Source organism: Harpia harpyja, chromosome 6 (assembly GCF_026419915.1).
Source record: "Harpia harpyja isolate bHarHar1 chromosome 6, bHarHar1 primary haplotype, whole genome shotgun sequence".
Lineage (NCBI taxonomy): Eukaryota > Metazoa > Chordata > Aves > Accipitriformes > Accipitridae > Harpia > Harpia harpyja.
The window spans coordinates 62,308,869-62,323,932 of record NC_068945.1 but is presented as its reverse complement, the minus strand read 5'-3'; the positions used below and the strand labels follow the sequence as shown (position 1 = coordinate 62,323,932).

General features: G+C 41.7%; 1 protein-coding gene across 5 annotated transcripts in view; it reads right to left on the bottom strand.

Annotated features, from left to right (window-relative positions):
- Nucleotides 1–1,587: 1,587 nt before the first annotated feature.
- GRM3 (glutamate metabotropic receptor 3) overlaps nt 1,588–15,064 on the bottom strand; it is a 107,817-nt gene continuing 94,340 nt past the window's right edge. For all 5 annotated transcript variants that reach the window (XM_052790506.1, XM_052790508.1, XM_052790507.1 and 2 more), the window contains 3 exons: nt 12,347–13,413; nt 7,764–7,938; nt 1,588–2,135 (listed from right to left, as the gene is read on the bottom strand). In XM_052790506.1, the coding sequence (XP_052646466.1) occupies nt 2,062–2,135; nt 7,764–7,938; nt 12,347–13,413 (1,316 nt within the window). In that variant the 3' untranslated portion in view covers nt 1,588–2,061. The remainder of the gene's footprint in view (nt 2,136–7,763; nt 7,939–12,346; nt 13,414–15,064) is intronic.

The window sequence follows — 15,064 nt, the reverse complement described above, 5'->3', positions numbered from 1 at the left end:
TTTTCATAAAGATTGAGAAGAAATTCTCGTTGGCTTAGGCATTTTTAAGAGCTCCATAAAGATAATGTAGATGCAGAGACATCAGCACTATGGTCAGATATTCTGACCTCTTGCCATACTGTGAACAGCTTCTTAATCCATGAAAGAGCACACAAAGGTCAAATGAATGTAGCTTCCCAACTTGAGATGCTTTAAGGGGTCTTGGTTTAGAAAGCAAGACTCCCAACCTGTCAAAGCTTGCCCCTTGTGGGAACCAAGCCCAAAACATTAGGCACTTCAGAGCTTGTGGAGAGAAAGCAGCTGAATGCAGGGCTCTGCATGTAATGTGGGTTGAGCAATGCCTATTTTGGGGAAAGTCACAGGGATTTTTGTACTAGACAGCTCCGTGATGCAGAGACTTAAATAGCTGTTGGTGTAGCCAGTTGCAGAAGCGTAGACATCACGAGGCCTTTGCTGGTGGACATGTGGATGTCCAGAAAGAATAGGCATCTATTTGTGAGTAGGAATTTTAAGAACCTGCATCTTTAATTTTTACATTCAAAATAACAGCTACTTCCTTTGCCAGTTCAGCCCTAAGTACTTGCACATTTCCAGAAATCAGTAAAAACATCTGCAAGTGCAGGAGAACTGGGCTCCAGAGAACTTGTACATCCAACAGTATGTATCTGTAGTGTCTGCCTTTCAAGCCTCAGTGGTGTTGCCTTTGAAGTCAATGAGAATTTTGCTATTGACCTCAGCTGGAATGAGATCAACGGGAACAAGCCCTTAGGTAAATATGCCCAGACACATTAATCAAAGGTGTGTTTGTTTCCTTAATGACTTATTGGACCCAGCAGAAGGGAGGATTTCAGAATGTTTCAATAGAGTTAGGGCAGCTTTAAGAGTGCAGTTATAAAAGCCAGATTTTAAAGCTATTTTACAATTGTCTAAGTAGCCGTTGTGTGTGTCTTGAATCGTTTGGTTTGAATGCAAAGGTCACCCCAGAGACGTGTGTAAATGTCTCCTTTATTTCTCTTTTTTGACTTCTTTTGGTCTCTGTTTCAGCAGTGCTCCAATTACCTTTCACGGCACTGTTGATGCAGATAAACTGAACCAGCTTTGTTTTGGCTGGAGGTATAAAACAGTCTTAGCTAATTTTCTGACAGATTTTCTTCCATATCTTTGCCAACCTAATCTAAATCTCTTTGTTTTTTATTTGCTACCAATCTATTGTGTGCATAACATCATTAAGTTATGCCAAATGAGTGAACCAGCGGTCAAAAATTTCCTGCTAATATCTCATTGAGACACAATTAGACATTTTCACTTTTGAAAATTACCCTACATTTTAATAACAAGAAGAGCACTTGAGATGCTTTAATAATGTGCATTTTTTTTTAAGGAGAGGGAATTTATACTTGACCCTGACAAAGCATTTATTCTAAGCATGTATTATATGATACGGATTTTGTAACACAGGCACAGACCCATACACAGATACATGTGTACACACACTAGTACTGTAGACTTTTTATCCTTTTTACCCATCCTGGTGTCTAGAGAAATGCAATGACCTTGAGGGAGGAAGAAACAAAAATGAAACCATGCTGAAAAACTTTTATCTCTTTATTATTGGTGCCTTTACATTAATACTGCTGTTTTGTGCTGAGAAAACCAATCTGTTACACGTAAGGTAACTGTAATATACAACATAGAAATGCAGTCTAAGTTAATTACAACAAGGAGCTACAAAAAAATTTCGTAGGAAAGAAGTCACCTAACATTGCAACTGTGCTTGCAACAAATCACTCCCTTACTGCAGGACTATGCACATTGTGAACCATGGTTATTTACATGTCCCTTATGACCGTTAACAACAGAAGGGCTAAAATCAGTCTAAAAAGTTCCAGAACATCACTATATACTGTACAATCCTCAAAAATAATTTATTACACTGTTTCTAAAAAAAGTTACTAGTTTTGTTTTGATTTCTTATGTTTTCTGGTGTTTTCTGGAGTGCACAACATGTGCAAAATTTTGCCTAACAGTCTAAAAACTCAAGAACTGAATTGCAAGTCACAATCACAGAGATGAAGTGGTGGAGTCCAGAACTTCCCTTCCATTGCAGACGGTCGGTACGTACATACTAGCAGATGCTGAAAGAGAAAGAGAGGGGAAAATAAACTGACTACAGCGTAGCGAAAAATTACAACACACAGGATTAAAATTTATGTTGATCTGGACCATCTGACCCAATTTAACCAAGGTGCCCAATGAAAAGTCACTGTACGTGACTCTGTCAGCAGTGGAGGTGATGGAGGTACCGCTTGCACCTCTACCAGGCGATTCAGCTCTGAGGCTGAAGCATCCTCTGGAGGAACCTGATTTCTCTTTGCCAACCATTGAGAGCTCTTAGGGTGACTAAGCTTCTCCAAGAAGAGTCTGAATAAAATACATGAATTTTTTTTGATGATTCTGCACCACTGGGTCTCAGTTTATAGCCCTTTGCATGCTAGTGTGAACTAATATAGCTAGAGTGGTACTAAGGTATCCCTGTAGAACAAAAAGTGAACCTTTGGATTTTTCGTGTTTTATTGGGAAGAAATGCTAAGGTCTGATCCTTTGAGCTTTCACATAATTGGAATGGACATTCCTGAAATAAAATATATGCATTTTTAAATCCAGGAGAGAATCCACCTCTGCATATTAGGACTGTGTGTTGGTCTACCTTTTAAACAAAAAAAAGAATTCTAAGTACATGTTGGATGGAGTGAAGAAATTTTTGAAAAACTGAATTTGAAAGCAAGATTATTTCTCACCTAATCCCAGAATATTTTCTGGCCATAACACCCTTCATTTCTAGGAGCTCCAGATCAGGATTCAATGTGCATCCAGAGATGAGGGCCAGATTCTGATACCCTTATCTACATTGCCTAATATTTTATACAACAGGTTTTCATTGCTTCAGTGATATAAGATGACAATTGAATCTGAGTATCAGAATGTATTTCTGAATGTATTTGTATTTTGACTGTAGGAAATATTACCATTCTGCTAAAGTCTTGTGGATTTTAATTTAAAAGCAAGCTGGTTTGTCCATCTTTGTTAAAATTATCCATTGGGCATCAGGAATATGTTTTCAGATACTCCATGACATCTCTGCTCATGGCACCATAAAGCTGTTTTTTGAAAGATACATTAGGTTAATGATAACAGTGACCCAGAGAAATGTGATGCCTTCACCAAAGAAAACACACGGCAAGCGATGACTTAGTAAACTCAATCATCCAGTGTAAAAAGCAATTTATGCAGCTGACAAGGGCATGCTCAATCTTCCAAAACTGGTGCTGGCTACACTCTCAGTTGCAGACTGGTCTTTAAAGAGGCTCAGCATCATTTTTAGAACAAGTCATTCTTTCTTCAAACCAGCTACTATTTCTAATTCTTTCATTGACTGAATAAATATTTCATGGAAAAGAGAACTGCTTTAACAAGAGAAATTTAGAGGCACCTATTGGACTAACCTACTACTCAAAGGGCAGGACATATTCCTGATAAACAGGAGAGCCAAGAATGAGCCCCTGCTCTGAATTAGGTAGATGGAGTCCGATCTCCCACAACATGGATATGTGTTGTGAGTCACATACATGAAAGCAGTCATTGTAGATAAAAGGTCACAGGGCATCATGTCTATGATTTTGTGAAAATTAACTATCGGGTTTTGTATTCAGTTTTTAATGGGGTATAATATGGCAGCACATTGACCTGAAATTTTTATTATGGTTGTTATTTTTGTTTCTACTTATTGTTGGCAAATAGAAAAATCAGTACTGCTTAGGAGACCTGATTCAAATCCCTGTTCTGCTGCAGTATGACTGCAGGCAAAAGCATTTCGTTCTTGTGAACATCAGTCACCCACCCAGAGCTTTTTTCACTTCAGGGTTTTTTTGAAGTCCAACACACTGAAGAGCATGAATAGCTCAGATACTGTAGTAACTGGTTTAGAAGGATGTCAAAGTTGGACAGAGGAATATGGTGGTAGGCGAGAAACGAGTGGCCTTGCCTTTTGGGTTCCCAGGCTTCCTCCACAGCATGTACCTCTCTTGTAGTGCTGGGAGGCTGTTATTAACTCTGCTGGGTGGAGTAAAGTGTTCACACTGAGTATCCAGCTGTCTCTGGGACAGAACAAAAGATCTTGCTTTTCCTTACAGACCTCAGCAATGTTAATCGCTGGCCCTGCAGTGTTCTGAGTTTCACATTTTGTCTTATAGGAGCAGCCAAAGAGTTTTCTGAAATATTGCTGGATCTGCTAGAGACACTTCATCTCCATTTTGTCTTTTGTTGAGGCCAACTACAAATGTGTGACATGACCAGAAGTCTTGATTTGGCTGCAAATCATGCTTTTGATCTCCTCTTTCCTGGCCGTCCCTCATTTTGCTTAGATAATCCAAGGCAAAGAACCAGAGGTGAAATGCAAGAACCCAGCACTGCCATGGGCACCTTGCAGCATGCCTACATAGTCAGGAACAGGCAGATTCAAACTTGCTGTCTGTGTGCCACTTCCTCTACTCATGCTCACAGCTGGACAGCTGTGAGTTAATCATGTATAAAAGCCATATATCAGGGCTAGTTTGAAGCAAGGGCTGGGAAAATAAATTCTGAGAGAGAAAATTTACCAGTCTGGCTATAAACAGTAGCTTCAATTCTTTTTCTTACCCCTGCGGAGGACACCTGGAGGAGCTCAAGTCTGTGTGCAGCTCTCCATGTGGACATGGATGAATGACATCTTCTGGGTGTAAAAGCTCAACCTGAATCATGCAGGTGCTTAAATCAGTCCTGAGCTCTCTGTGAAGTTTTATGAGTGCTGACATCCTACCTTATGGTAATACCTCTGCCAAGCCCATAAAACAGACCACAGAAAAACTTGGGAACATCCCGATGAGGGAAACATGGCAGGGGAAGCAGAACCTATGCAGCATTCTGCCAAATGTGAATTTTCGGATTCAAATAAATGTGTACAGATAAGTACATTTCAAAATGTGTCATATACCTAGGTACACATATATCCTGCCTCTCTTCAGCTTAAATCTATATTCTTTTGTAGTCCAGACTTCAGCTGTCAAAATGATCAAAGCTCGGTGCCTCTAAAACAAGTTTCCTCACTTAGCAGTCAAGTATTCAACTGCACTTACTTTCTGCAGAGCACGTAGCAAAGACGAGGAGCTGTATTCAGATGACTACATGAGGTGCCCAGTTTAGCTCTCATGACCACTACCACACTGCACGCAGCTCACACGGTTGACCATTGCCTCAGGCCCTCCCTCCACTGCTCACTTTAGGGATGTAATTGCAATACACCTTTAGAGCTAACACTTAACACTACCCAAGAACATCATGAGTGTCATCTTTTCTCATAGTGTTTGGCCAGTTTTCATGGTTCAAGGAACTGTGTTACAAATTGTCTGAGTCACTTGCTGTTCACGACCCACTATGCTCATAGCATTAATGACTGATGGAGTGAAGAGGTGGCGGCAGCCCTGAGATGCAATGGAGGTGGGAATCCGTGGAGATAGGAAACACACTGCCCATTCGAGCAACTTGGGTACCCCTGTCCCCTAAAGCTCTGATAATGAATAAGAACAGGCTTTTCGAATGTTGTTGTTACTAGAATGCCCTGGAGCTAATTTTGATCAGTCTTATATTAAGCAGTTTCTGACTGATGAAAACACCATCAAGACCAAAATAAAAACAAGCTGACAGCTCTGGGACTGATGAGAGGAATATTTTAGACACGGATTAGAATCAATTTGGATTACAACAGTTTTGGAGGTTTATAAATGACTAAACAGTTAAGAAAAAAAAAAGAAAATTTATTTAAAATAATTTACAAATAAATGGAAGGGAGTGAGGGAAAATTTTCCTTCTTAAAAATATTGTTGCTGGTAGACACTGAGTTCTCAGTGTTATTTTCCCAAACAACTGTCCTAGATGGAAACTATAGGGCTTTTTCCATTGTATGTGATGGACCTTTTAGTCCTACTTCCAGGTCCATGTCTTGCCATGGTCCGAAAAGACCAACAAAGATGAGCAGCCCTTATTCAGCTAGGTGTAAGCAGTAAAAGTAAATGACTGTGGCCACCTTTCTAGACAATGAAGTAGTAAGAGGTTGTAAGTCTGGATTTTTATGCTTTCCTTAATGTCTTAAAGCCATTCACAAACCTGAAGAAGTAGGCTTTTAATGTAAAGATGTGCATTGAGTATGTTTTCAGTTGCATGCATGCTTGCGCACACACATGTATTATCCAGCCGTTATAATAAAAATATCAAATTCCAATATGCAATCCTGTACAAAAGTATCCATGAATCAAAATGGTTTCTGACTAAGCTTATTCTGTAGTATGAGAGAATTAAAAAACTTGGAAAGACCACTTATACAAAATTCATAAGGGATGAAAATAATCTCATGGGACTTACGATTTCATCAAGGGACCAAGTTTCTAAAGTTTATTAGGAATCCATTGGTCTTTTGGGAGTGCTCAGCACTTTGGACACTTAGGTCCATCTCATCTCTCTTGGTTTTAGTTTTCCAAAACAGCAAGGAGATTTTGGGTTTGGGTGTCAGGACTGGATGCAGTCCTGACTATGATGAGATGGGGGATGAGTAGAACCACATGGCTGTTCTCTTGTTAAGGCACCCTGGGCATTCACACACAGTATGGTTTGAGGTGGGAAAGCCAGAGATGACTGGGACCCCTTTACCTCCTAATCTCTGCCAATGTGATACACAGCAGGGTCCCAAAGTTCCTTCCATGTTCTGTCTGAAATCTGAACTGCCAAAGGTTTCTAGCCCATTTTGAAATTCAGGCAATACTCAAAAACCTGAGGCTAGGTTAGTGTGAACTTGCTGGCAAGCCTTGCTCTGTGTACCCCCTTTCCTGTGCTTCTTATTCCTTGCCTCTTTATAGTTGTCATGTCCTTTTTCAATTAGCTTTCCAGGTTAGACATGCTGTCCACAGAGCTCTGTGAACAAAGTGCTGGGTGCTCCCATGCTTGACCAGTTAAGCTTGACACGGAAAAAAACCCGACAACAACCATATAGGTGACCTATTATTATTTTTTTTTAATCAAAAAAACCCTCTGACCAACTCACCCAGAAAAGGAGCAACAGCCTCAAAACAAAATGACAGACGTGAATTTGCTTGGGATGAAGAGACCGAGGATGAAGGAAAGGAGGGAGGCAGAGCAGATGAGCTGTCCTTGCAACAGAGCACTGACTACTTCTCCCAGCTGTGGCACTTAGGAAGAATATTGCTCACACTCCGCATACAGATAGAGTTTATGGCATCCCTTGTATGCATTTGCTGCAGACTTGGAGCTTTTCCTTATAATGCAGGTGATAAAAGCCATTGAGAGCATGCTGTATCGTGGCCCAGGTCCTCTTCGCATGTCATTTTGACAGGAATACTCCAGGGCAATCTGTTCCTGTTGCTGCTGCGAGAGTGACAGCGAGTGTCAGGCTCTACTTGCTTTGTGCAGCGAGCTGGTGTCAGAGCCCATCGAAAGCTTTCTGCTGACTTGAGGGAGCTTCAGAGCGGGCTCTGAGCTGATTCCCATGGGAGGGAGATGAGTTTTTTTCTTCAGACACTAATGAAGTGATGCTTCCACCAGGTACACAGCTCAGCCTATAAAGGTCCTTTTGTTGCTGGTAAAAACCCTATTTCATCTTTACCCAAACCCACCGCAAACCCACATCCTTATAAAAAAGTGGCAGTTTTGTTACTTACACTGGGAGTAAGTGGTCCCGGTCCCACTGACACTGAACCTGTTGAGATGGAGTCTGTGAGTGACCACGTTCTTCTGGGGCTGGAAGAGGATGATGTGCACCTTGGGCGCGAACAAGCAGCCCAGCACAACAAAGCCGCTCAGACTCACAGAGATGCACATGGTGGTGGTTTGCACCTAGGAGAGAGTGGGTGCAAAGTGCTGTGTTTCAGTATGGAAAGCTCTGAAATGCAGAATATTAGAAGCATTATTATACAACAGCAGGAATCACAGTCCTGGGGGTTTGCACTGGTACAGGCTGGCTTGAAAGTCTGTCGCATCCTTATCTTCTACAATCCTGGGATCATATGAGTGATGTGCATGGTGCTGAGTGTGCCCTGTGTCTCTGCATATCAGGGGGAGATTGACTGAGTGTGTTCTCCCTCAGTTTAGTACAGAAAGGATAGTTCTGCTCTCTTTCTATCATCTCTCATGCCCTTGATTTCTAAATTGATCAGGAAATCCTCTGTAACACTTACACATTATCTGAGCAAAGCTGGCTGCAGTGGAAACCGGCTTGCACATACCATACTTTATGTGGGTTTACATTAGATTCCACATGCAAAGCATCCATTTGAAAACCAGTTTAGTCTCCAGCCTCAATCCCAATCAGAGAAGCTGAACAATCCCTTGCAGGAATAGAGGTGTGATTTGGAGTAAACATAAGAGCTGGTGACATTTGTCAGACTGGGCCTGAAGGGTGCCCTGACCTTGAGTCGTAAGTTTTTGTGCTCAGAAATGAATTGTGAGGCTGCAGGATTTTAGCGTAGTTGTCTTGGGGCATTTGTTAGTATAACTTTGCTGGCACTGTCTATCTTTCTTCCTTTTTGTTCAATGGTATAACTAGGTGCCAGTTTACTGCCTCATTTTCAGTTTATATTCTTTTCTTCCAAGCAGATTCCTTAAATAAGATGTTGAATTAAACTGCTTTAAACTGTACTGCTTAATTTGAATGATCGTACACCCACAGCTTGTTTTTCCTTAGTTACATTCTTGCCATCCTTGGAGATTAGCCTTCTTCCATGGGAATGCTTCTCATATCTTCTTGTCAGAAATAATTGGAGCAAAATGAAAAATAGAGTAGGGAATGGACTTTGTTGCTTTATATATATACTGAGCACCAAGTGCTTTGTCAGCAGTGAGTATAATTAATGTGATCTTATAATACTAACTCTTTACCCAAGGTAGATGTGGCAAGCACCATGAAAAGGTGCTCAGCTTTCACAAGTTGAGTGAACATGGAAAAGCCTACAGGGACAGAATGAGAAAGGGACACCTTAGTGTTTCCAGCTGCACTTTCTCCTTCACTTCTCTACATTTTGTCCACAGGGCTCTGTAGTCATTCTGGGGTGCGTATTGAACCGGGCACTGTACAGGTGAAACAGGATTGGGTGTTTTCTTATAAAACAAGAATAAATGAAGGTGGTAGTTTCAAGGTAAGTTCTCTTCACTAACAAAGCCCTCCTCCCCACCCTGCTCTACTAGGATCCGTGCCTCCCGGAGCAGCTCAGCTGGGCTGACATAATTATACACTCAATCAATGAAATGATTTAGGTTAAAAATAGCCCCATCCCATAGGGTTCCTTTTAACCCAGGTCACTTCAGTGGTTTGATGTGTAACCCAGCCTCACTGGTAAGAGGCAGAAGAGACATTGGTGTGCTGGCAGAATGGAGGCAATCCTGCTAGACCAGGCAGGAACTACTGGTGGGGAGGAGAGCTCCTCGAGTCAGAATTACCCCTAAAAAATGCAGGGAGAAACTGTCTAAACAGTAGGAACTTTTGAAACCTGATTTTGTTATAGCCAGTTTAACACCCAGACTTTTCCCTTCCTGTGTTACTGCTGGATTTCTTTCGTCTGAGGTGATCAGGTTGAAAATTCCCTTAAATGTACTAGATACTGGGGCTGCTGTGAATTTATGTTATGTGTGCTTATTTAATCATATCAGGTCTCATTGTATCTTTGATTCTGAAATCAATGTGGATCTCTGCATGAAAATCAATGGCATCAGAGAAATCTGTCTTTTCCAGGAGCTGTCCTTCAGATTTTTGACAGGGCAGCTAACAGAGTCAGCCACCAAATGCAGCAGTTTGCAGAGCAGTGTCTGGCCTCTGCTTTGGGATCTTCTAGACCTTCTGGGAACAACTTCTGGGATCATTGGAGGACTCTTGGGAACACTTCAAGGAATGCCAGCATGCCTTACTGCTGCTGGGAGAGGATTGTTGCAGGAGGCTGTGACTTCTAGCAACCTCCATCAGCTCCTAAGGAGCTCTGTCAGCTGTCCTTGACCAGCTTGGAGCTTTGGTTTGAGCTGACTGTTGGTTAGGTAAGGTTGGGCACGCTTGTTGCAAGTGCTGGGAAGAGCCCTCTGTAGGTGCTGGGCAGCTAACAGGTTCAGCCGTGTGCAGAAATTTGCACAGAAGAGGGCTAGAAACTTTGCTGAAGGCTGTGTTTGTGTGCAGAGCAAGGGGGATGCCTCAGGGCATGGTCCTCACTGCCCGCAGGGGCAACTATCCCTGGCATACCTGGATTGACCTGGACTGAGCTCCTGAGGGAAGATGCAGCTCTGCAGCTTTGGGGCTGCAGGGATGTCTGAGGGGCTGGGGGAGTTCTCCTTTTCTGGAGGAGATGTGGAGGATTTCTGGTGCCAAGTTAAGGAGCTACAGGAGGAGGTCAGCAGACTTTGCAGCATCAGACGTGGTGAGAAAAAGGTGGACTGGATCTTCTCTGACACTCTGCAGGTACAAAAGCCTGATCTGTACTAGGGAAGAACTGGGCAGCCTATGTTTGTTGAGTTGGGAAATGGAGACTCCTGTGATGATGAAGACTGGAAGTCTGTGACTTGTGGCAGCAGGCCACAAGATTATTTATTGGTTCTAAGGTTATCTGTTGGTGATGCCACCAGTATTGGTCTACATTAGGATGGCACAGGTTGATTCAGAGTCAACAGGTAATACTCCTTGGAAATTAAATATGGGCTTTTCAAAGGACCCCCAGAAGTGTAGATATCTAGAATGGGATTTTCAAAAAGCTCCTGACATGTCATGAAAGTATCAAAAAAGGTGTTAAAAGCATTTTCTGTCAACTTGGTAGGACCTGAGTTAGCATATTTGGAACCTTGGATTTAAGTTAAATGCCTACAGGTGGTTTCAAAAATCCTGCTTGGGAGATAAGGCTGAAAAATGCTGCTTGAGCAATCAAGTCATGCTCCTCTTGACCATTAGTGTCTGTGCTGCCAGCTGATGTGGCTGTCTGCACTGATATTACCCTCCTTCTGTGTCTCTCCTCCTGATTACTTTGGGTGTCCAGAGCTGTTCCCCAGTGCCTTCCTTACAGTTTTTCCTCATTAGCTTCCATCCATTACTCACCATTCTAACTTCTCCTGAGACTGAATAATCCCTTTCTCTCTTTTTGTTGCCTTGAAATTATTTATAGTCTGTGATCACATCTCCCTGGGTTTACTCTTGTCTAGACTAAATATATTTAGCTCTTTTACTGTCACTCTGCATATCTTACTGCATCATTTGTTATCTATCCTTGTTTTCTTGAGGTTTTCAGTACCTTTCCTAAACTGAGAAAAATAGTACTAAATATACTGTTCCAGGGTGGTCACACCAAAAGTATGTTAAGTGACATTATTATCTTCACAGTTTTACATGCTATTTCATGTATGTACTACTGGTAATAATGCCACCCTTAGCTAATCTACCTTTCTTCTGGGCAGAAAGTTGAATTAATTCAATGCAAACTGCTGTAAGGGCCAACTCCAGCAGTCACTTCTCACATCATAATAACTGTGAGATTTCCAGTGGAACAGATCTGAATCTTTTTCTGAGACAATTTCCTTCTGTCCAAAAATATGATTTTATTGAACTTGAAGCTTTGCAACACCATGTGGCAGTTTAAGCAATTTAATGTTTTTTAAGTTTGTTGTTGAAGGCTGACTAATATTTTCTGCTTAGTGAGGTATGTGTTTTATCCCCTACGAAGTAGAGAAAGAATAAAAAGTTCTCTATTCAAGGATAACAGTTGTTGGATTTTTTTTTAAACAACCCTGTTTCACAGGAAACTTTGTAATTCTTTCCTTATCTTTTTTATTTGGAAGAAAATACCATGTTTGAATGGCAGATTCTTTTGCAGAAGGAGACTAGTTAGTTTAGTTTTTATTTAAGGCCCACCTCCACCAAATAACTCATTATGACTCATTCTAGCTATGATCTACTAGGTTTTTGTTAGGACTATGACTTCACAAACTGATGTACCAATATGAATACTAAATCCATATGCTCTGCCTCTATCACAATCAGGCTGATAGTACTAATCCCTTTCACCTGTAACTGTACATGCTCAGTTTGAAATGAGACCGTCTTTCTTAGAAATAAGCTCAAATTTGGTAATATGCTTAGGTGGACATATTAACATTGAAACAGGGCTTGTTTGCAAGGGATCCAGGGGGCAAAAGGAGTGAAAGAAGCTTTTAGTGAATGCTGACACGGTCCTCTAAAGTGATGCATATGATTTATGGAAACAGATATCCAAAGACTTACTCTGTAGTCACTGGATGTCACATAAAATATGGGGAGAAAGGCCAGCCAAATGATGCACGTTGTGTACATTGTGAAACCGATAAACTTGGCTTCGTTGAAGTTCTCTGGACATTTCCTTGTTTTGAAGGCATATACAGTGCATAAGACTACGAGGATTACATCATATGTTAAGGAGATTAACATACTGGAATCTTTGACATTGCATTTCAATATGACAGTCTCTCTCTTCTCAGGAAGAGTGTACCGCCTGGTGCCAGGGGCCTCCAAGATAAGCCACACGGACACCACCACGATCTGTACCAAAATGAGACTCAGGCAGATGAAGACCTGAGAGCTGGGGCTGATGAACTTAGGCCTTTGAGCACCGTTCTTTACACCGTCAAATATTCTGGCTATGCAGTTCGTTTTTGTCAGAAGGGCAGAGTAGCAGACAGCAAAGGAACTTCCTAGCCCCAAACGACGCAGGGTGCAGATAGCTGGAGAAGGCTTGGCTATGAAGAAGAAAGTCATGCTGTAAGACAAGAAGACCCCAAAGAGCAATATGTAGCACAGTTCACGGCCGGAGGCTTTGACCAAGGGGGTATTGTTGTGCTTGATGAACACCGCAATGACCATAGAAGTACAAATAAAGCCCAGGCATGCAATGGTAACAGGACCTATCGCCCAAGCATCTTCCCACTTGATGTAGTCTTCTGGTAGGTCATAACAGCCAGTCAGGTCAGCTGTGGGCCATTTTCCAGGCCCGCAGTCTGCACAAGTGAATTCATCAGCCAGGTACTCATAGGTTTCACAGGGAATACAAATCCAACAGCAGACATCTCCTGGTTGCATATTCTTCATCTCGTTAGGAGCACAGGGGTCACTGCACTGGGAGACAGGGACAGAGTTCCTGGACCAGTGGATAGAGTCCACGTCAAGTGACAAGGTTTCTGCCCACTGACCAACCTTCACATAGGAGTATCTGCCTCCAGTGTACTGGAAATTGAACACGTTGTATCGTCCTATTCCATCTCCATAGGCATCAAATTTGACCATACTGTCTGCAGCATTAGGAGGGTTGAATGGAGCTGTGAAGAAAAAAAAAATAGAGAATGCTATTAGCAAAGCTGCAGATGACTCTTTCATCCCTTTGGCAAGCACAGACACCTGACAACTTATAGAATCCAATTCAAGTGCCAACAGGTAAGTCAAGAGGTCTGTATCTGTCTCATTTTTGAACGTGGAAGAAGAAAAGAACTCAGATAATAGAACTTTATTCCACTTTACTGCATGGGATATATTTGTAAATGTTAGATTACCAATGTCCTTACTTTTTTTGTCCTGGATACAAACAAATTCTCCAGTTATTTCCCCCAGTATGCACAATCGCTACCTTTCACATTTTCTTTTGAAAGAAAGAGGTCTGCTTCTAACTAAGTGTCAGCATTTTTTGGTGAAATTCGGCTATCATGATATAAGGAAATTTAAATGTTCAGATCAATAAACATCGGTTTTGAGGCCAACAGTCTGGAATTCAGCTGAATAGAGGATTCATTTCGATGATGATGGAGAAGTAACTATGAAGTTCTCAACAATTTCTTACTATGTCTTTTTTACTTCTCCCTGTGTTGTAGGAAGTTTTGAATCCCTTCTATTTTGCTTCAATTTTACCAGTTTCTGATATTTCTTGTCTGGTCTGAGGTTCCCAGCATGTGCTGCTTTGGTCGTATATCTTGTTTGGGGAATAGATGAAAAAAACACAAACTGGATCTGTGACCTTCTGTGAAATCAATATTGTAACACTTCCAACTGGTAAGCTCTGGAGAGTTTTTTTTTTCCTCCAGCTGCGGCTCATGCAGGGAATGGAGAAATATTAAAAATGTAGGAGGAAATTGCATTTACCATGTGATTTATTGGTCGTTTGCTGTAGCATCAAAGGTGAATAGCTTTATAGGCAGGAAGCAAAAGGGTTTTTTTTTGCCATTGATGAGCAATAAAGGTGATTTCATTCCCCAGTGTCTTTGGTTACAGAAGTGGTTCCACTGTCATTGCTGGAATAAATCTCTTTCCCTGCATCTGTGCCCATGCTGTGCTTGAACATGAGCAGTATCGTATAAGGGTGTAGTATCTGCCTCCACTTCAACTTCCAGATACTTTGGATTTCTTGCAGTAGATTTATTTAGCTTCTATAAGGCACTGAGGCCAAATTCTTTCACCTTTATTCCTGCAGAGTGTTACTTTATTTTGCAGTACTCCCACTAAGGTCAGTAAAAGGGAGTGGTTTTTGGTACAGAATCCCCAATTGGAGAGTTGATGCATAACCTGCACTTCCCCAGGTGCTGGACTTGAAGTGCATTTTTTCCCCAACATTCTTCTTATCTTAGGGCAAGGTTGGAAGATAATTTATGCCCACCTATAGTCTTTTCTGGGTTTGAGCCAGGACTCTGCCTGTTCTTATCCCTGCCCTCTCCGCCACTTTACCACGTCACCTGTGTCAACCGCAGTGGGGGACAGCCTTGGTTTGCAGGATTACAGACTAGGTCTGGATAACCCAGGAATGTATAAGAAGAGGATTATTTTCTCTTTTTCTTCACTGTTGGCATCTAGTTGTACCGCTGGCTAGCCCAACAAGACCTCTGAGTGCACAAAAATTAAGGGGAGCACATTACTCCCCCAAATGGCCGGTCCTCCTGGAAATAACATGCTCTAAATTAAGCAAGTAGCTGAATTCAAAATATA